Source organism: Pan troglodytes, chromosome 15 (assembly GCF_028858775.2).
Source record: "Pan troglodytes isolate AG18354 chromosome 15, NHGRI_mPanTro3-v2.0_pri, whole genome shotgun sequence".
Taxonomy (NCBI): Eukaryota; Metazoa; Chordata; class Mammalia; order Primates; family Hominidae; genus Pan; species Pan troglodytes.
This window is the reverse complement of record NC_072413.2, coordinates 78,868,722-78,892,097: the sequence shown is the minus strand read 5'-3', so window position 1 is coordinate 78,892,097 and position 23,376 is coordinate 78,868,722. Positions and strand designations below refer to the sequence as shown.

General features: G+C 37.1%; 1 protein-coding gene across 26 annotated transcripts in view; it reads left to right on the top strand.

Moving 5' to 3' along the window:
• CEP128 (centrosomal protein 128) overlaps window positions 1–23,376 on the top strand; it is a 484,430-nt gene that overhangs the window by 30,573 nt on the left and 430,481 nt on the right. For 13 of the 26 annotated variants that reach the window (XR_010151259.1, XR_010151253.1, XR_010151252.1 and 10 more), the window contains 4 exons: window positions 9,098–9,244; window positions 12,458–12,619; window positions 14,619–14,705; window positions 22,884–23,010. Coding sequence is in view for 16 of the 26 variants with exons in the window: in XM_054665785.2 (XP_054521760.1) it covers window positions 12,473–12,619; window positions 14,619–14,705; window positions 22,884–23,010 (361 nt within the window). In the remaining 10 variants the exon portion in view is untranslated. Of the gene's footprint in view, window positions 1–9,097; window positions 9,245–12,457; window positions 12,620–14,618; window positions 14,706–21,308; window positions 21,650–22,883; window positions 23,011–23,376 lie in introns of all 26 variants that reach the window. The other 13 variants (XR_010151258.1, XR_010151256.1, XM_063793855.1 and 10 more) reach the window with 3 other exon arrangements.

Sequence of the window (23,376 nt, the reverse complement as noted above, 5' to 3'; positions counted from 1 at the left end):
GTTTGAGTTCCTTGTAGATTCTGGATATTAGCCCTTTGTTGGATATATAATTTGCAAGTATTTTCTCCCATCCTGTAGGTTGTTTGCTCTGATGATTATTTCTTTTGCTGTGCAGAAACTTTTTAGTTTAATTAGGTCCCATTTATTTCTGTTTTTGTTGCATTTGCATTTGTGGTCTTAGTCATAAATTTGTTGCCTAGGCCAATGTCCAGAAGAGTTTTTCCTAGGTTTTCTTCTTAAATTTTTTATAGGTTTAGGTCTTAGATTTAAATCTTTAATCCATCTCGAGTTAATTATGTATATGGAGAGTGACAGGGATCTACCTTCTTTCTCAGGAACGCCTGTGATTCTTAGGTTTGGCTATTTTACATAATTCCATATTTCTTGGAGATTTTCTTCATATCTATTCATCCTTCTTTCTTTATTTTTGTCTGATTGGGTTACTTAGAAAGCCTTGTTTTCGAGCTCTGAAATTCTTTTTTCTTCTTGGTCTAGTCTACTGTTAAGATTTTTCGCTGCATTTTGTAGTTCCCTAAATGTGTCTTTCACTTCCAAAAGTTCTGGTTTGTTTTTCTTTACAATGTCTGTCTCTTTAGAACATTTTTCATTCATGTCCTGAATTGTTTCATTAATTTCTTTATGTTGGTTTTCACCTTTCCTTTTTATCTCCTTGAATAATTTAATAATCAACCTCTTGAATTTTTTATCTGGTATTTCAAAAATTTCATCTTGGTTTGGATCCATTGCTGGAGAGTTAGTGTGATCTTTTGGGAGTGTTATAGAACTCTGTTCTTTCATATTGCCAGAATTATTTTTCTAGTTTCCTTCTTATTTGGGTAGACTGTTTCTTCTAATTATTTTTGAATTTGTTTTTGATTGGACAGGGATTTTTAAAAACTTTCTTCTCCCCGCTGCCCCACCTTGAGGATGTAACTTTAATGTTTATAGTTGATTGTCACCTAGTTTTGCCTTTGGGTACTTTCAATGGCAAAGACTCTGTGTGAGTTTCCTGGTTATAGAAAATCTTTGTGTGATGGCTTTCTCTGATGCTGGTTGTAGTAGCGATGTGCTGGGTGTGTGAGCAGGTTTACTCTTTCCTATGGGGCTGGAATGGTAGAAATCTTATGAAGCTTATCTCATTCCTCAGAGGTATGCACTTAAAATTTTATTTTCCTGTTGTTTTATTTACTGGGTTGAACAGTTCAGGCTTCAGGCCAGTAGGAGGTGCCCATGGTGAAAAACAGCTACAACTAAAGCAGTTGGGTAAATGCAGTATCCCAGTGGTGGGCAGAGGTCACAGCCTCGACAGAGATGGCTGGGAAAGCTCTCAGTGAAATGCACTGAGGTCTTTTTGGTGGGCAAGGGAGGGAGCCACCACAGCCTCCCTTCTGGGCCACTGGGAAAGCAATCCACCTCCCAGTCACACTCTGCACGAAGTGCTCTGGCTATTCAGATCAGACAGGCACCTCTTTTCATGCATGTAGAGGCGGACTGTGACTCTAGCTGTCTTGCAAGCCTGAACCTGGAGGACATTCCTCTTGTGGGGGTGCAGTCACCCTGAAGTGTTATGGAAAGGCTGTCTACAGATGCACCCATGCCATGCTCCTGTGGGAGGAGCCCCAGCTGTGTCTGCAGTGCTGAGTGAGGGGGAGAAATAGTCCCCTTTTCCAAGATCCTTCATGAGCACCAGGGCTGCCTGACAATTGGGGTAGAGCCACATACTTTTCCTACTGAGCCCAGCACTGCACCTGTGCCTCTGCTGAAAGAAACTTCCCACAAGTGGAAGGTTCAGGGACTCAGAGCCTGCAGTCCGGTTTCTTTTGTCCGACGGGGTGTCTGCCCTCTTAATGTGGTACACGCCCCCTTACCGTAGGAGTAGCAGTTTCTGAGGGCCAGACCACTGTGAATCTTGCTGCTGCTCTGGGTCTAGCCACCTAGTGGGGCTGCCGCACTCTGGGCTGGAGCTGGAGAATGTCTAAAAGGGATCCACTGCTGTAAACTGTCCTCCAGTTTCCCAACAGTGAGTACTAGCATGGCTCTGATGGGGGTGAGAGGAGAGTGACATAGACTCTGTGAGATTTCCTTGGTTATAAATAGCCTTAGTGTGTTGGCTTTCTCAAATGCCAGCTGTAGTAGTAATGTACTGGGGCTGTGGACAGACTCAAGGCCTCCTGGTTAACCAGGGTGATGCAGGCAATGGTGGTAGCTGAGGTCATGCAAAAAGTTTTCTCCTTCCTGAGCACTGTGATGTGCCTGCAGATATTGTAATGGGCTGTGCTGGTTCGCTTCCAGCCTGGAGGTGGTGCTTGCAAAAGAGCAACAGTTGCAGTATCAGTGGTGGGATTTGTGCTTGCCTTGTGTTACCCAGGGGAGGTATTCTAGTGTCTCAGGCAATGGGTGGGGCCATGGAGCATGCAAAAGTCTCTGTCTGTTGTGTTAGGCTACCGGAGTAGGTGGATGGGCAAAGCTAGTTGGGGCTGGGTCAGGCAAGTCCACACTCTGGCTCCCCACGTTTGAGTGCAAATAGTGGCTCCAATGGGGATTAGAGGGCAGTTCCCTGGTCGCAGGGGTAATGTTCCAGGGAGGAGCACAGCTACGTCTGCTGCACAGAAGAATCCACAAGGGGAAGGGTGTGGTAGCGGGTGGCAGTAAGCCCCACTCAGCTCCCATGAACTTGGCAAGGCAGGTCTCATACCCACAGTGTTGTGCTAGCAGTAGCTAGCTGGGTTCCAGGCAGCCCTCAAAACTGTCCCAAGCCATAAGTGTTCCCAACTGACACAGAAACCAGCTTTTAGGTTGTGCCCCTCCTGGTCAGCCCGTGAAGTAGAGGCACCCAGGTCCTGTGCCTGCAGCTATAGCACACTTTCTGCCCACCCCTCGGTTCTGACCAAGGGCATTTGTCCCCACTAAAGATTATATCACAGGTCTCAGTTGGGAGCTTCTCTCAACCTGTGACCACTGCCTCAGTTAACCAGCAGACTTCAGGTGAGGTCCCCTGTGAGGTAGGATCAGGAATGGCTTCCCTCTGTCCCTGCTTGGTTCTGGGAGTAAACACGGTTCGATGCTGCTCCTTTTCATAAAACCTCACTGCTCACTAAGTCAGCACCAGCGCTAGGTAGGGTTAAGGTGTTCCCCTGTGGCCTGGATTGCTCGGCTCCCCAGTGGGAGAGTGTATCATGGAGGCAGTCTCTCCTCCCCACTCATGCTCTGGCAACTCCCAGTTTTCCTCCTGGTTTATCGTGTAGACTACTGCCCACTGCTTCTTTCAAAGGGTTTGTGGTTTCTTTCAGTGTTTTTTAAGTTCCTGTGTTGCTTCTTGGAAGAAAGTTCATAGCATGACTTTCTACACACTATTTTGTTTATCCCAGTGGGAGAGGCATGCCAATAATGCCTCCATTCCACCATCTTGGAGAAAAAAAAAACCAAAAAAACAAAAAACCCTTCCAACACTTTCTATGACAAAGTTTAACATCACGCTAACTACAAAGGAGAAATATTTAAAGGCCTCAGCTCTGTTTGCAAAGAGCAGACAATGAAGGATGGATTTGGAGTTGAAAGGCAATTCATTGATTACTGGGAAATTGTAACAGTTTTTTTCTCACTTTTTTGAAACCCTTCTTTTCATAACTTCTGTTGTACAATTTCCCCTAGTTTTTCACCTACTTCTCATGTTTCTTCTCAATCTTATTGGCCACCTCCTCTGTCTGCCTTTTGTATGTTGGAGTTCTTGCGGGGTTTTCTTTGGTTCTACTTCTTTTCTTACTGTGCATTTTTTTCTTGGTGGTCTTATCCACCCCTATACTGATGACTATCAAATATTTCCTGAGACTCACATATCCGGTTGCGTATTAGACATCTTTAGTTTGATATTTCCTCCCATGAAACACAAATTGATCCTCTCTTTCTAATTGAAGCTTAGACAAGTTCAATTTAGAACATATGTTCTCCTAAAAGCTCTTTCTTTTCATTGATTTCTTTGCTCAGTTTAATAGTTCAGGATCCATCCAGCTACCAAAACCAGAAACTTGTGATTCATCTTTTACTTTTTACCTGGCCCTCAGAGTTAATTCATCCCTGCTATACTTCATCTCCACTGCCATTGTCTTAGGTGCTCACCATTCATTACCTAATAGATTGCAACAGCCTCCCAGCTGTTCTGCTGTTCATGTGCTTATTAACATGTCACTTCCCACTCAGGATCCTTCAGTTTTTTTTCTTTAGTTATAGTAGTGGCTTTCAAATGTTTTTATTTTCTTCTGAAAATAGTAGAATCATTTAAAAAAAACCCATGAAACCATAGAATGAAAATCAGACGAGGGCAGAACTTCCCTGGTAGAAGGATGCAAGAGCTCAGCTTATTTGGATCCTGTCTACTTTTCTCTAGACAGGTTTTAAGTGGATCCTATTTCCTTGTCTCATCCACCTGTCAAACTTATGTGCATCCTTCAAGATGAGTGGAAAAATCCTAACCTGACTTCCCAAGGATTTTGTTGTATTACTTAGCTCACCGTTTATAATACACTTAAATGTCCTTCTCTCCCATCAAGATTATGACTTATTTATTTACTTTCATCTTTCATTTCTAATGTAGTGACAACTCATTAAATGATGAAAAATCAATTTAAGTATCTGATTCTGTTTCCTAATGTATTATGTTCACTAACATAACAGAACTGACTGGTAGACTGGACAGTTGATTTTGATCTTTTACAAATTTACCAAAAGACTTTGAGAAGATGAAGTTACAGAAGAGCACTGATGTAAAGAAGACAGGTACAATTGTTAATTGTTTCTACATGGTAATGTCTCCTGGCTTATTAACTTTTTCACTTGAAGGATAAGGCAAAGCTCTCAAGTCCTACAGCTATTGAAACTCTTAGTCCATTTTCACACTGCTATAAAGATATGACATGAGATTGGGTAATTTATAAACAAAGAGGTTTAATTGACTCACAGTTCCGCATGACTGGGGAGACCTCAGGAAACTTACAATCATGGTGGAAGGTGAAGGGGAAGCAAGCTTGGACCTTCTCATATGGTGGCAGGAGAGAGAAGAGTGAGGAGCGAAGAGGGAAGAGCCCCTTATAAAACCATCAGATCTTGTGAGAACTCACTATCATGAGAACAGCATGGAGGAAACTGCCTCCATGATCCTGTCACCTCCCATCAGGTCTCTCATTAAATGCATGGGGATTATGGGGATTACAATTTAAGATGAGATTTGTGTGGGGACACAAAGCCTAACCATATCAGAAACAGTGAGAAATACATAAAATTTGAATTTTGTTAATGATTAAGTGTAAAGTACACTCCCAATTTTCCCTTACCCCCCTAAATATCAACACAATTACCTTGAGCATCTTCTTTGAGGACGATTACCTTGGGCAGGGACAGCTGAGGCACTTGGAGGCCACAGAAGCAACCACCTACTTAACATGCACTAGTCAGTCTTTGTGAAATATCACCCCTGATGCTGGGTGCTTATCTTTTATGGAACAGCTTGCAAATCCTAATTGTTTTAAACTGGCTCAGAGGAAAAGAGGTTTGAGAATCAATAAATTACAGCTCTCATACATACAAATGTGCATCATTATAATGAAGACAATCTGATGGCTCTTTAGGTCAAATAACAAAAGAGGTGGACTTGAGTTTGTAAAGGCTCATTGCCAATCCTCTTGTTACAAAGGTTGAATTCAGTTTTACTCTCTCTAGTTGCAGTATTCAAGTTTGCATATGGGCATTTGTTTTAGATGGATAGATCCTCAGTGGGAGTGAATTGATGAGGATTTGTTATTTGCTCTGGTGGCTGTATTTCTTCTTTATAAGGTTCATTAAGACAGAAGCAACAATATTTATGCCTTTAAATACTGATTTGTTGGGAGCAGCTAAATAAGCTATTCTAAGAATTGTGATATCAGACCCAGAGCTTGCTCTAAGATTCCAGAGACTTTCTCTCAAGGTCACCCATCTTAGTCTTCTCTAGAGATTTGGAAAAAGCTCACGTCTGAAAAGCAGACGGCACAAATATTGTTGCTTTCTTGTTAATAAGAAATTTTGTTGCACCAGCAGGTGGTAGTAAGCTGCAGAAGAGTGTTTACTGCTTTTTCTCCAATTGAAAGAAATACCTTTCTCAGCTTTAACCAGAATTTAGATATTTCTGTTTCTTTAAATTGTTATTCAAGAGTTTGGTCATTCTTCAAATTTAGCAGTTCTTCCTTTTCTTTCATCAATGTGTCATGCTGAAATTTCTTATGATAATGAGGGTAAATTTCTTATCTAATTGAACTTTTTTCTTTTAAATCTTTAAAGACAATAATGAAGATTTTCCTTGAGCATACATAAATGTTTTTCTTCTTCTACTCTTAATAATTCTTCCTTGCGCTTCAAATTATAACAGTGATTAAACATAACTTGTGAACCATTTTTAATTCGTTCTCCAAAGTAGATTTTGATGCATAAGTGATGTTGGTACACATTAATATATTTTTATATCCTCCAATTTTTATGTTCATTCTAGTAGTTTAGAATGTTTCTTTAAGTGAGTCATCTTTGAATCTAGTAACTGCACTTCAGTAAAACTACAAAGTGAAAATAATATACAATTAAAATAAATTTTCTTTCAGTTCATAAGGCATGATAAGTGTTTCCTTTGGTCAGTGAATGCTCTTCAGTATGAAATAGTAAAGATTGGCACTGTGATCCCGTTTCTTCAGCTCATCAGTTGGTGAGAACTAGTGGCATGGCCCTACCTAGGTAGATGCCAGGGGACTAGGAAATAAGGTCAGGAAGTTGCCAGGGAGGAAAAGGACACAGTTACCAAGAAAATGGAAGTTCTGAATATAGAGCTTTTATTTAATCAAATTTTCCAGGTCGACAGCTTGTTAATCTGCTGTCAGCCTGTTAACCGGCTATCTCTGAAGAGGTCTTTAAATTTGTTTTTGTTTCTTTTAAGTACACATTATAGTTTTCTTTCTGATTATACTCCATTTGCATTAATGTATATTAATGCAAATCATTGTAGAAAATTCATGAAATGTAGGAATTTTTTTTTTTTTTGGGATGGAGTCTCGGTTGTCGCCCCAGCTGGAGTGCAGTGGCGTGATCTCGGCTCACTGCAGCCTCCGCCTCCCGGGTTCAAGTGATTCTCCTGTCTCAGCCTCCTGAGTGGCTGGGATTACAGGCGCATGCTGCCATGCCCAGCTAATTTTTGTATTTTAGTAGAGATGGGGTTTCACCGTGTTGTCCAGGCTGGTCTCAAACTCCTGAGCTCAGGCAGTCCGCCTGCCTTGGCCTCCCAAAGTGCTAAGATAACAGGTATGAGCCACTGCGCCCGGCCGGACTGTTATTGAAAAAACAAATCAGCTATAACCTCTGGATAGTAAAGCTATTTTTGTTCTGTTTCTCCCCACTCCCTCTTTACCTCTGCCTTTCCCCACACCTCTAAATTTATATATTGGTTGTCTTAGCTCATTTTCTGTTGTTTATAAGAGAATACCTGAAACTGGGTAATTTATAAAGAAAAGGATTTTATTTCTTTCAGTTACGGAGGCTGAGAAGTCCAAGGTTGAGGGGCTGTATCTAGTGAGAACCTTCTTACTGGTGAGGACTGTCTGCAGAGTCCAGGGTATCACCTGGTGAGGGGGCCAAGCATACTTATTTGGTCTCTCTTCTTCTTGTAAAACCACCAGTGCCCGCTAATCCATTACTCCATGAATAGATTAATCCATTTATAAGGGAGGAGCCTTCATGACCCAATCACCTTTTAAAGGTCCCACCTCTCAATACAGCCTCACTGGGGATTAAATTTCAACGTGAATTTTGGAGGGGATATTCAAACCATAGAACTGGTAATTTATATACACATACAGATAACATTTATTATGAAATTGGAATTCATGCTTTTATCTCGTGCTTTGTCATTAAATATTCTTCAGAAACAAATTTTTTAATGTCTGTGTTCGTTGTATAGATGTACCATAGTTTAACCATTCTTGTATTTTGAAATTTGAGTTGTTTTTATTTTGCCTCTATTACAGTAAATATTCTTGTATATAAATTTTTGTATGTGTTCTAAATGATTTTATTAGGAGAAATTTTTGGAAATGTAATTACCAGGGCAAAGGTATAAGCTCTTCTTGATACTTATTACCTGCTGACATCCAGACAAGTTATTCAAATTTACATGTTCCCATTAGGAAAGTGTAGGAGTGCTCCTTCCCCTACAACCTCGCTAACCATAGACATTACCATTTAAAAGAAAACAATTACATAGTCTAGAAAAGCATCTTATTGTTTAAATTATATTTCTTAGATTATTAGGTTAAATGTTTTTTCATGGCCCTGAATATTTATTTCCTTATGTGACGACTCTCAATATGTTGTTATTAACATGGAATGAAATAATAGGTAAACCTTAATTGAGGAAAATATTTTCAGAGGCCTGGTCAGTTTTCATTAATGCCAATGATATTACTATTTACCATTCTTTTATAAAATTAATTTTTAATTATAGTATAAAATAATACATTGTTAATGACAAAAGAAGTGTATATAATTGACTCATGTTGCTTTGTACTTTTCTTTTTGAGTCAGTTATATTAAGAGGCTCTCAGAATTTTCATGGCCCTCCATGCATTCTACTGTAGGTTCTGATTATGTGGTGTGAGCCTCTTGCCAACTTCAGTGGCCACTCCATTCTCATCTGTTTCTCCCTCCATCAGTCCTGTGTCTGGGGTGTAGTGGTGTTGGCTGATGATAGATCGGAGATTCTTGGTAATGATGGATTTCTGCCACTATAGCTGCCTTCTGTGTTGTGGCACAAAGGGTTAGTTAGGTGCTCTGTTAGTTAGCTATGGGAATCATGTATGACCTTGTGTTGTCAGTAAGAGTGGAAGAAAATGCCAGATTTTTATCAACAATGTAAATAATCTAACTTTTATTTATTATTATAATGAGATTTTAAAATTTTACTTAGTTTAACATTTATGAAACTTAGGTAATTAAAGTCCTTAGATAGTTGCTGAATGTTTCATATGCTTAAAAAAAGCCATGCAAATTTCTCAGATATATCTCACCTTAAATCTTGATGTCTCTGCAGGAGTTCCATCAGATGCAGGAGTTTGAACATCTTTTATTGCTCACAGTAACTTAACTTTATAGCTGAAGTCTTTGTGTGTGTGTACTAGTGAAACTCATGCCGGAACGTGTGATTCTGTCTTAGTAAAAGTATGTAATCCTAGTGGTGGTAAGTGAGAGATCATTCTTTTTTCTTGTATTGTATGACGATTGGAGATAATTTAGTTTATGTTGTTCTTAATTTTATTTAATATCAGTAAGATTTTCTGCTTTAGAGTTAAATTCAGATGACCCCATATCTTTACTTATTAATATTTATCAATTCAGTGCAGTGTGTGTTTTATAAAAAAAGACTTTGAGGTACCCATGCCTATGGGAACAGTATAAAAACATAGCCTGGAGAGTTATACATGAAATCATGCTAGTGATTATCCCTGGGAAAATGGGGCAGGAGTAGTACTGGGTGAAGGAGGGGTGGTTGGAAGGTACTAAGACTTTATTTACAGTGTTCTAAATATTTTACTAAAAACTCTCAAAGGTACATATGTCAGAATGATAATGTTTATTAGTTCTTGGTGGTAGATACATGCATGTTTATTATTCTGTACTACTTTGTATCTTAAATATCATCCCCAAATTTCAGTTATAATTATTTTTAGCCATGTTGAAACTCAAATTGTCTATGTATTAGAAGTGTCTGACATGCCATTTATATCTGGTGAAGTTGTCTTCAGATAACTGATTATTATTAAAATTTTGATACTCTTAGAAATATCAAGTTATCTCAAAGACAGTTATTTTGTTCCTTGCTCTCATTAACAACTATTATAGTAAGCACATTGTCTTTTTCAATATTAACTTTTTATTCTGCCTGATTTCTTAACTTCAGTGATTTCTTAACGTCAATCAAGTTTCCAGAATTATGACTTGTTAAAATGAAAATTATTATGCTTTAAGCTATAGAATTTTGATATGAAAGAGACAGATGCCAGACATAATTATTATTTTCTCTTATATAAGAGATAAAAGGAATAAGGAAACAAAAACCCCTTAATCTGGGACCAGTGGATTGATTTGTTTCAGGGCTTTTTATTAAATGCATTAGTATAGATATGTCACTTAGTTTTTTTCCTGGTGCCTAGTTAAGATTTTATATTATTATTTGATATTTCCCTTTTTTCTTGATATTTTTATGCTGACATGAAATGAGAGGGAGTTGAGAAGATTATACACACATGTAGGCTCTGGCCTGCACCTGCTCTCTTTAGCACTTTTTGTTAATTGTTAATATTGTTAACTCTCAGGATAAACGGACAGCAGAACACAGTGGGAAGAACATAGTGTTGAGGACAGAGAAAGCCAGCTGAATCTTGGGTTTGCATTCTACTTATAATTACTGTATGGAGTTGGATATTATTTAATATCTTTTAGCAGTAGCATCCTCTATGAATTAGGGGTTAATAGTGTTCACTTTAATAAGTTGTTATGAGAATTAAATTGGGTTGTCTTATGTAAGCATCTGCATAGTACTTGGCAGAATAGCAGGGTCTTAGAAAATGTTGATTTTTCCTGCTTTCACTAATGGAAAATGCTTGATGGGAAGTACTGTAACTTAGAGTAAAAGACGTTATGTTATGTGGCATAGATTTATGAGATGCATACAAGTGATTTCCGAAGTTTAAAAGGTGAACATTATATGTAAGATGTTATATGTAAGATGTCTTGTCTTCTAAAGAAAATACTTTTTTCCTTTGGACTTAAGCAATTGTGAGCCAGGAAAAGCAAAGCCAAACAATTGCTTCAGTCTTAATTTCTTGTTCATGTTTCTTTATGGTGGGAGGGAGTGACATCATGGGTACTATACCTTTGTAATTATACATGGGAGAAGACAGGCAAGAACCAGAGAAGATAGGTGCAGAAGGAAGTTAAGAGCCCTGGGCAGAGGAGAAGCATGGGTGTTCAACAGGATGTTCTCTAACCCTGTCTTAGCTAGTGTGAAGAAGTTGGCTATTTCATTGATTCTTTTTTTGATACAGCAGTAACAGACTGTATTTCATTTTAAAAAACCTAACCTTATGGCAAGAGTTCTTGTTTATTTGTTTAGTTATGTTTCATCCAATATTTTAAAAACACAGTTGCTTTCATTAAATGCTTTAGGACATGTATACATTTAGCACATTCTCTTTATTGTCTCCTTAAATGTATGATCAATGTACTTCCAGGTGCATTCAGAATAAAGATCTTGGAAGTCTAAGATACTCTTGTCATTCAAGAAATGTTTTCTTGGGAGGCTGAGGCAGGACAATTGCTTGAACCTGGGAGGCGGAGGTTGCAGTGAGCCAAGCTGAGATCGCGCCACTGCACTCCAGCCTGGGTGACAGAGTGAGATTCCGTCTCAAAAAACAAAAGAAAACAAAACAAAAAAGAAATATTTTTATCACACTATATTTAATCAGCCAGCAAAATGGCCATATAGATTTTAGGAAGATTCTAGCAATTAATCTTAAAATAATGTTAACCCACCAGTAAGTAGAAAATGAAATTATTGGGATACTCATATACTTTCACTTTTTATCAGTTGAGTTTCTCTGATGCTTCTTTGTTCTGAACTTACTTAGTTTCTTCAACTTCTATTAAAAGGTTTCCTGAAACTTTTGAGATTCCTTTGCATGAAATAATTTTTTTTAATGTATTAAATAGAAAACTGAGGTAAGGATGGAAGAAAAGCAGGTTTAGAGAATTATCTACTGATGCATATACTTAGGATGTCTGGCTTTCTATTTTGGTGGAGATGTTGAAGATGCCACCTTCTCACGTATCTGTTATTGTAGAATTTGTACCTGTATTACAACATTTGTTTAATTCTACTCTATTTTAAATCAAGGTACATGAGAGTTGTCAATGTACACTGAATGAGACCGCCTTATTGTAGGTCATGCTGTGTGCCTTTATGTGTTCTTTTAGTATAATGGACATTAGATGAATATTAAGATACTTGCTGGTCCTAACTTTAGAGAATATCTGTGTTTTTCTTATCTACCTTATGGGGTTGTTGGTAGGATTAAGTGAGGTACTAAATGTGACAATACTTTTAAAATTTGGAAGCATTGCATGAATCTAAGGGATTATTATCACTGGAGTTGTAAACATGACCAAAATCATATCTGAGGAATCGCTCCCTTAAAGCAGAGAAAATGGAGGAGGGAGAATTACATGGGGAAGTGACTTCTTGTGTTTTTAAGCCATGTATGTAGAAATTACAGTGTGCAAAATTACTAATGTATTAAACATAGAAAAGAGATCAAAAGTAAACAGTTGTATTAGTCTTTTATTTCCATGCTTTTTACTGTTTCATTAACTTTGACCTATATTTATTTAAAAGGATTTGTGTACATCAATGGCAGAATCATCCAGCGAATCAGATCACTTCCGCTGTCGTGACCGATTGAGTCCATGGGCTGCCAGATCAACGCACAGGGGAGCTCGAAGTCTTCCTACAGTAGAAGTTACCGAGAAGGTCAACACTATAACAAGTACTTTACAGGTTAGTTTAACAATGGTTGCATTTAATAGAATTTAAATAGTTTGAGCTGCTTAATAGTTTCAGTCAGTGGATTAGTTTTCTTGCTGCTGTAACAAATTACTGCAAAGCTAATGTCTTAAAACAACACAAATTTATTATCTTAAGGTTTTGTACGTCAGAAGTCAACACTGGTCTCACTGGGTCTCAAAGTGTTGGTAGGGATGTGTTCCTCTCTGGAGGCTCTAAGGGAAAAATCTATTGCCTTGCCTTCTCCGGTTTCTAGAGGCTGCCCACATTTCTTATCTTGTGGCTGCCTTCCCTCATCTTCAAAGCCAGCAGGGAAGGGTCAAGCCCTTCTCACATCCTATGACTTTACTTCTCCTGCCTCCCTTTTCCTCTTTTACGGATGTTTATGATTTCATTGGGTCCACCCAATAATCCAGGAGAATCTCTCCATCTAAAAGTCTTCAATGTAATCACATTTGCAAAATCCCTTTTGCCGTGTAAGGTATACATACACAGGTTGCAGGGATTAGGACTTGGATATCTTTGAGGGCCATTATTCTGCCTATGACAGTCGGTAAAGATATTTGAAATATGTGATAGGTGGTGGAGAGTGTTTTAGGGTAAAGCAGTATTTCCAAATAAAATATCGTGAGAGTGAAACCAGTAGGAATGATTGTAGTTTAGCTTCTCATGGGCATGTGCCTTTAGAGAAATTACTCATTTTTTGGTGAGGTAGATTATTTGTGGGTGAAAATAAAGAGATGCCATTTTAATTTAGAGGCTAATTTTTGCTAGTATTTGGAGGTTTGAGTTGAGGCATTTTGCTTCCTTTTCTTAGAAAGGGCTTTAGAAAAGAGGTGGGGTAAGTGTAACACAGCTATAGGGGAAAAAAAGAAAACTCAGAAATATAAGGTATTTCCTACGCATTAATCCCTTACCTTTGCCTTAGCCTGGCTAAGAATGGATTTTGGCTTCTAATTGCTTTGGATTAATATGCTTAGATAAGAAGAGGGTAATTTCTGGTGGCGAAGCCATGCATTGATTTGAAAACCAGAGGACCTATCCTTTTTAAACTCATTTAAAGTAACATAATGGGCTGGGCATGGTGGCTCATGCCTGTAATCCTAGCACTTTGGGAGGCTGAGGTGGGAGGATCACTTGAGCCAGGAGTTTGAGACCAGCCCAGGCAACATACTTAGACTCTGTCTATACACAAATTAGGAAAGAAAAAAATTTAGCTGGGCATAGTGGTGTAGAATTCCTTGAGCCCAGGAAGCTGAGGCTGCAGTGAGCCATGATCATGCCACTTCGCTCCAGCCTGGGTGGCAGAGCAAGACCCTTTCTCATCAATAAGTAAGTAAGTAAGTAAGTAAGTAAAGTAAGTAAAATGTAAGTAGGTAAAGTAAGATAACAATGGAATTTTGTAGTATGAATTCTTGTGCTTTCCCAACAATGAGACACATTAATAAGTATATATTTTTGAAAGAAATACCTTGATTAATCTCCCAGGTGAAATCTAGAATATTTAGATAAGAACCATTTCTTTTGAGATTAAAATTAAATTTGTTGTTTTTCTTCTCCTCAAGTTCTGAGGTAAAAGAATAGTCAAAATCACATTGATCTTAATGATTTTCTTCTCTTGTACACAGTCTACTAGATTTGCTCTTTCAGAATTCCTTTTCTATAAAGAGGGTGTGAAATGGTTGAGGGGCACAAATTGAAAATTATGATTCTGAGAATTTATGGTTTTGTTGCTGACTTACTAGGGAATCTTGAATACGGATTTACATTATGTGCTTCGGATTTTACACAAGTAAATTGCAGTTGGATTTGAGTTTCTCTCAGTGGTGTTAAGATTTACTTAATATGTATGAAGTACATTGATATTCAACTCAGCCATGATAAAAGTTGTACATTTTACAAACTGTTGACTTAGTTGATTGACATACTACTAAGATTGATTAGGAAAAAAAAGTATTTGGAATAATTAATTCAGTCCAGTTTCTTTCTCAAGGATACCAGTCGGAACCTGCGACAAGTGGACCAGATGCTTGGACGATACCGAGAATACAGTAATGGACAGGCGGGTGCGATAGAACATGTGAGAAACTACATTTGTTTGCATTTTCTCCTACCCACCTTTTTGGGAATGAAGTGTTTTGGGGAATGGGGCTGTGAGCTAAAGGAAATAACCATTGTGAAGTGCTTTAGATTTTAAACTAATTTATTATTTTATAGTTTAAATTTAGGTTAGCTTGTCAGATGGATTGCTAACTAGGTTATATAAATTAGATTCTATTGAATTTGAAGGCTTTACATCAGAGAGAGTAGAATTCAAGACATGAATTTAATGGAGACTTGGTAAACTTGGGCCATGGAGAGACCCCTCATGTAGAGTTAAGAATTTTAAGGATGGTTTATTTTAAAGTAATATGTGTTTATTGTTAAAACAAAAAATGAAAAAATCCTCTCTCAAAGCCCCTTTTTAATTTTTTAAAATTTCTATTGCTGTAGTGGAACAAGTGGTTTTTTGGTTTCATGGATGAATTGTATAGTGATGAAGTCTGGGATTTTAGTGCACCTGTCATCCAAATAGTGTACAATGTACCCAATAGATAGGTTTTCATCTTTTACCCCGCTCCCAACCTCCTCCCTTCTGAGTCTCCACTGTCCATTATACCACTCTGTATACCTTTGCGTCCCTTCTGAGTCTCCAATGTCCATTATACCACTCTGTACACCTTTATGTACACATAGCTTAGCTCTCATTTATAAGCGAGAAGAAGTGGTATTTGGTTTTTCATTCCTTAGTTACTTCACTTAGGATAATGGCCTCCAATTCTATCCAACCTCCCTTTGAGCCCCACTCAAAAGAGGTAACAATTTTGAGAGCTTGTTTCCAAACATTTTCTATGTATTTACAAGCATATGTGCGATTTGCTTTAAAAATGGAATCATATTAAATATAATGTTATACAACGTTTTAAAATTTAATAATGTATATCACTTTCCATATAACTTTGTGTAGCACTGCTTCATTGTTTTGAACAGTTATACCGTATTCCATAGTATGAATGTATCTAGGTTTTCTTTTTATTATAAACATTATAGCAGTGACCATTATTGTACACACACATACATATGTTTTTGTAATCCTGTAGGATTGCTGGAAGTAGAATTGCAGGGTTAAAGGATATATGCACTTAAAAATTTGCTGGATATTTCAAAATTGCCCTTTCAAGGATGTTCCAGTTTATACTTACTTTACATGGGGATGTAAGAAAGAAATGTACTCCAGAGTTCTGGAATAAAGTTAATAATGTATTTTTAATTAATGTCTTACTAATTCTATCTTCTACTTTTCTTTCCTTTGGAATTGGTTACTCCTATCCTGTAAACTCTTGGAAAACCAATTAAATTTATTCCTTCATGTTTCTAATGAGGGGTATATATACAGTGTGATGAAAACACTAAAATCACATTGTATGTGTACCTATCATTGGAAACATGAAGGAATAATGACTGTTTTATACATATCTGTGTTGTATTGAATTGTCACATAACTCCCAAGTTGTAATTGACGGCTTGTTATTATTATTTTTTTTTTTTACAAGTAAAGGTATAGATGTCATTAATCACTTGTAATTGCAAGCTAATGGGCGCAGGGAAACATATCTTCTCTCATAAGGGTTTCTACTATTTTTATTTAGAAAATGAGTTTGGACATCCTTGTATTTACAGGATTTTTATGATTTATGATGTACTTGACCAATGGAGCTCTATAGACTTTGTTATATTTGGGCAGTTCATGAAATGTTTCAGATTCATTACCTTATTAATAATGGGAATTGAGTCTTTGCTTTTTAATTTATTAGTGAAAAATTGAAAACATTATTATTAACCATTAGTAGAGTATAGTCCTACTTTGTAAAGTTGAATATTAGATCCCTACTTAGGGTAGCAAATTTCCTTTGAATTGGGCAGTTGAGAAATTAAATTATGTATACCCAATTTGAGGTATGATATATTCCATAGCAGTAAATATTGTAATGTTAAGAAAGCAATTTTCAATGAGGGATCCATTGTTATCAAGTCTCTGTGGTAAGCCTAGAGTTGAATAATGCTAAACTTTCTGAGGGAGTAGTTTTTTTTTTTTTTTGAGATGGAGTCTCGCTCTGTCACCAGATTGGAATGCAGTGGCGCGATCTCAGCTCACTGCAACCTCCACCTCCCAGGTTTAAGCGATTCTCCTGCCTCAGCCTCCCAAGTAGCTGGGACAACAGGCGCATGCCACTACGCCCAGTTAATTTTTCTATTTTTAGTAGAGATGGGGTTTCACCATGTTGGTCGGGATGGTCTCGATCTCCTGACCTTGTGATCCGCCTGCCTTGGCCTCCCAAAGTGCTGGGATTACAGGCACGAGCCACCGTGCTCTGCCCGGGAGTGGTTTTATAAATGGGAAGTAAATAAATTCAACAGATATTTCCATCTGAGTTGTAAATACATTTTTAGGGAATGACAAACTCTTTAAAATAGCTTCTCCAGATTAAAGCATTCTATTTCATCATTCTATTTATTTTTTACTTTTATTGTCATTGCCTTTAATCATAATGATAAAAAGTATCATTTACTGAACAACTAAATCTACCTCAGGCATCGTTCTAATTATTTTACATAGATCATCTTATTTCATCCACAAAATAAAACATGTAAGAAAGTTAGAAAGTTATCTGATGGGGTGTGAAAGATGCAGAAAAGAGTGGGGGCAGAAGTAAAAGTAGTACAACTGAAGAAAGCAAATGAAGCTTTTCTTTGGTCCTTCTGAATCACATATTTCTATTTTTAAAATTTTATTTGTTTACTTATTTTGAGACAGAGTCTTACTGTGTTATCCAGGCTGGAGTGCAGTGGTACAATCACAGCTCACTGTAGCCTTGAACTACTGGGCTAAAGCAATTCTCCTACCTCAGCCTCCTGAGTAGCTAAGACTACAGTTGTGTACCACCACACCTGGCTACTTTTTATTTTTTACTTTTTTAGTAGGGATGGGATCTTACCATGTTGGCCAGGCTGGTCTTGAACTCCGGGGCCCAAGTGATCCTTCTGCCTTGGCCTCCCAAAGTGCTGGGATTATAGGCGTGAGCTACCATACCCGGCCTGAATTATAATGTTTTAAATGATCACTTCTGTTATTTGCATTACCCATTGTTGCCCAGATGATCTCCTTTCATAGATTTAGGTTGGAGTGTAGTCAATCCTTTTGCGTTTTATATGCATTCTTTTTCAGTTCATTAACCTTGAGTTACATTTTGTGTCTAATCAGAGTTTTTCCAAATAGAGACATCAAAAGGCTTTCAGAGATCTCTGTGAGAATTTTAAAATTTAGTTATTTTATTTTCATGGTAATCTAAAAGCATCTACAGTTATTTTTCAGTTTATTTATATATCAGTTTCCAAAATAATTGGTTTCCTACATCTTCTTGTGGTGACCAATGACTTTTTTTTACCCCTTGAGTATCATTATTAACTTACAATTATATGCATATTTAAAGTGTTTTAGTCCATTGCAGTTAATATTTTTATTTATGCTCCAATTGTTTTATCTTTGGCTAGAGGGAGCCTACTACATGCTTAAGTCAGAAAAAGCATGTCTTGATGATTTGGATAAACTACCTGTGTTAGTCCATTCTTGCATTGCTATAAAGAACTACCTGAGACTGGGTAATTTATAAAGAAAAGAGGTTTAATTGGCTCACCGTTCCACAGGCTGTACAGGAAGCATGATGTTGGTATCTGCTCAGCTTCTAGGAGGACTCAGGAGACATACAATCATGGCGGAAGGCAAAGGGGAAGCACACACATCACATGGCTGGAGTAGGAGCATGGGAAGGAGCGGGGAGGTGCTACACACTTTTAAACAACCAGATCTCATGATAACTCACTCACTATACAGTACCAAGCGGGGATGGTGCTAGACCATTCATAAGAACTCTGCCCCCATGATCCAGTGACCTCTCACCAGGCTCCACTTCCAACACTGGGAATTATAATTGAACATGAGAATTCGGTGAGGACACAGATCCAGATCATAGTCATTCATTTCCAGTGCCCAAATTTTATTTGCATTTATACTGGTGCACAGTAGTTTCCATTGTTTCAGTCTAATATCAAAAGAACAGAGGTAAAAGAATAGACCTAATCTTTAAATCATGCATTTATATCAAGTGAGGTATTAATATACATTATATTATGTTCTATGATGTCCATTTTACAGTATTTCATATAGGGGAAAGTGGGGGGAAATAGGATCATCATTTGGTATCTGGTGAGGTAGTCCTACTAGACTCAAAAGAATTTATAACATTGTAGTTAGTACCACAGTCTTTGGTAAGATTGATTAGTTTTAGGAAAATAACATCATCCATCATAGAAAATGTTAGATTTTTATTAATATTATTTTGTTTTTATTTAATTTTGTTTGGTTTGGCGTTACACCTAGTAAGATGTTATAATCCAAGAGTTTAAAACAATTTTTATGACTTCGTACTTTATCTCTTTATTTCTTGGTTTTTGTGTTTTAGGAGTTATCAAATTGGCTCCATACATCACTAAATTTTGTGCAGTGTCTGTTGTGTTGTGTTTTGACTACTTAAAGTGTAGATTTTAATTCTATTACATTTTTAGTTTTATGTTTTAGGTGCAAAAATTGTTTTTGCCATAATGCTTGGAAGAGTAATTTAAAATCGCCTTTATTTCATTCATCTCCCTTTATATAACGTAATTTTATTTTTTGGACCTTAAAAATCATCCTATTGATTGATCTTCAATGGCTTCGGATATATCTTTTTAAAGTTTTAAAATGGGGTTGATAGATTAGATTTTGGGGAAGTGTTTCACTTCTCTTGTTCTTTAATGTTCTTCTGTATGTCCCATGGTAACTTTTTTTCTTTTGGTGGCAGGGAGTTTGCGTGTGTGTGTGTGTGTGTGTGTGTGAAAATTCACTTTATTTCTGAGCTTTTAGTTACAGCTTAGGATTTGTTAGCAAATAAGCCTACATAAAAAGGATGCTGGCAAGATCTGCTTTTGGCATTGGTAGGTAAGATTATTTCAGATCAACTCTTCTACTGAGAACAACTAGAAACATGAAAAAAAGTAAAAAATAATATTATGAATCCATCAAAGAACTACTAAGGCAGTGAGGAATTGTGTAGTCAGAATCTGGCAAAAAACTTAAGTCCAGAAGGGTAAGTCTTATATTTGGGACTTTCTTCCTCCTTCAAGATGACAGCTGATTCCTAAAGAGGTGGATTAAAAGCAGAGAGGCTAGGATCAGAGTTATCAATTAACTTAAGAGGCTAGGAAGACCAAAGCTGGAGTTCAGGAACCCTTTAGCTTTAATGGAGACCCCAAAGGGTGATAGTATAGGCAAAGTGGTGAATTGGAAATGAGAAGTGATAAACTGAAAATAGACCAGCCTTCACGGTGACAGAAGCCAGTCCTTGAACCACTTCAGTTCCTAACTGGGTTAAGGTAATTTGAGATTGCTAGTGACCCTAACCTGACTTTCTATTAGAAGCAGAACCAGATTTTTCTGAAGAAAGATGTCATCCTCTAGAACTTTAAATTATTTCTACAACTTCTCATATAAAATGTCTATCACATGATAAAGAATACACAGGCATAAGAGAATATAAAAGGTGTCTGAAAACCAAGGGAAGAAGCAGACAATAGAAACATATATGGGACTATAAGGTAACCATGAATAACATGTTCAAGAAATTAAAAGAATAGATTAAGAGTTTTGGAAAATAATTGAAAACTAAAAGGAACCAAATGAAAATTTCAGAAACTGAAAAATAAATAAATAACCAACTGACCTTTAATGAATAGAGTGAACAACAGCTTGTGTATAGTTGAAAGAGAATTCATGAATTGAAAGATAAACCAGCATAAGATATCCAAAAAGAATGGAAGAATGAAAGATTGAAAAAATATAGAAGAGAAAAGAAGACATAACAGCATTTGGTAAAAAGGTATAACTAAAATGCAGTTGCATTTCCAGAAGGAGAGGGGAGAGAGAATGAGGCAAAAACAATGTTTGAAAAGATGATGCCTGAGAATTTACAACATATGAAATTTATTAAGCTACGGATTTTGTGATCTGTGTGGGTCGGAAATGGGATAAATACAAATAAAACTGTACATAGTGATACATAATAAAATCACTGACAAAAGTAAAGAGAAAATCTTAAAAATAGCCAGAGCTAAAAAGGCAGATTACCTTCAAAAAGAAGCAGTAGTAAGAAATGATAGCTGACTCTGCTTTCAAAAGGATACTGAAATTGAGTTTAGCTTGAAAGATGGAAATAATAAACACAGCAAAAGTTAAGAGAGTTAATTTAAGTTTTATTTCTGACGCTAATTTTTATGATCTAAAGTCACTGTAGTGACTTCTAGTCTGTTTCTCATGTTACAGTTTGAATTTGAGCTTTTTAGCTTTAATATTGTTTAGTTTTATTCTGATAATTTTGTCATAGATTACTGATATACTACTTTGTGATCACTACATAAGACCTCTGGTCTACTTATATGTTATTTTACTTATGTGTAAATTACTCTCAAGGTAAACCTTGGTTTTCCTGGGCCTCGTATGTTTTGTGGATTGATGCTGAGGTTTTATTTATTTATTTATTTTTTGAAACAGAGTCTCACTCTGCCGCCCAGGCTGGAGTGCAGTGGTACGATCTCAGCTGACTGCAACCTCTGCCTCCCAGGTTCAAGCAGTTCTCCTGCCTCAGCCTCCTGAGTAGTTGGGATTACAGGCACCAGCCATCACGCCCGGCTAATTTTTTGTATTTTGGGAGAGATGAGGTTTCACCATGTTTGCCAGGCCGGTCTTGAACTCCTGACCTAGTGATCCAGCCGCCTCAGCCTCCCAAACTGCAGGGATTACAGGCGCGAGCAACCACACCCGGCCGATGCTGCGTCTTATAGCTGGCTGGCGAATACTCAAGGCAGGATGGTATTGTACATATCCCAGTTTAGGTAAGGAGGAGACAGAGGGATGTGGAAACCCCTCTTTTTTTTTTCTTTCAGAAATGAGAGGGACAAAAGAAGCAGCTTCCTGAAATTCTAACTCTACTTCTTTTAATACAGATTGTTTCAATTAGAGCAGCCAAATCCAAATAGCCAGACTGAAAAAGGGTTTGCTTCATTTGTGACTCACATTCTGTTTCATCTGTTCTTTTCCTTCGGTTGAGGCTCCTTTCTTTCTGCTCATTTCCCCAAGTAAAGCGACTTGTTCTCCCCGTAAATGGTGTTCTACCTTTTAACGCTGGCTGAATTTAGGAAACCTTGTCTTCTCAACTAATCGTTTTGTTTTGACATTCTACTTAAAGAGTTATAGATGACTTGTTCCATGGATCCATGCATTATGTTTAAAATTATTACTTTCTATTCATCCTTGAATAAGATATCTAGACCCGAAGTTTCCCAGCAATTCAGGGTGTATGGATTTTCTTCAGCTTTAATTTTTTTTCGCTTGGGTCTTAGTCGAATCCTTTCTCAGGCCTGTAGTTGTGTACAGCTCTGGACATTATTCTCAGTATTTAGCATGTTTTTATTTAATGTAACTCTTTAAGTCTAAAGATATGTTTTTATATGTCCCCTGTTGGCTGACTCCTTAATAAACTGAATAAAGCATTTGGACAACTGTAGTTCTTAGTGTGTACTGGCAGTCTGATATCTGACCCAATCATTTTCTGGGATTTGAAGTCTTTGAATGACTGAAAGAGTTACTCTGATAAAGTTGGACAGTGTACATTGTTTCAGTAGCAGCTGTCACTGTGACAGCTGTTTAGTTTCCTATTTGTTGTAGACCTGGAGTTTCTGAAGGAATGTTTAGAAGGGAGGAAAGTTTTCTGTCTTCTTTCAGTTGTGTTGACCTTGTTAGGTTTCTTCGCATGAGTGGTGCACCAATTAGACATTTCAATTTGGTTTTGTAAGCCCTTACACAGTAGACATCTCTTCCACATCTGGCAATAAAAAATGGAATAGGTAGTGACAGATGCCTTTTAAAACCAGATTTTAGCATTGGTTCTTAAAATATTTGTATTTACTATTTTTATATTTTAAACATAAATTAGTTTAAAATTTTCTGATACATTTTTTTGGGGGGAACCCAGATATTTCAGAAATAGCTTTGAAAATCTGTGGTCTATTTGTATTTGGAAGTTGTTTAAGAAGAATAATGCTTCATTCATTATATTCTTTAAATTAGTTAAAAGAAAGCTTGGAACAATCAATCGACCAACTCCGGAGTCAACGTTTATTGAGAAACTCAGGAGGGAGAAGTATTTCTGTTACAAGTTTGAGTGCAAGTGACCTTGATGGTGGCACTGGGTCAGGTAAACACTTCAAATGTTCTGAAAAACATTAAAAATATTTTTGAAGTAGATATTGAATACATTTAATTTTTGGAGAAATATGACCCACACATAACTTCATGCAGATTGGATGATAGTACATGTAGTTGTCAAGGATTTTATAGTACATGCTTTGAAATATATTGAAGGGTCTTTGTTGTTATATTGTTTTTTTTTTTCTCAGACTCTGTAGACCACATTAGAGCTTTACCTGACAAAAACTTAGATTTAATTGTCTGCTGCCAAAGAATCAAAACAAATACATAAATTTGCTATGTGATACACTTTTTAGGTTAGGTATCTTGTCCTAGCGTAACAGATTTTCACATGTTTTATGAAATACCCTGT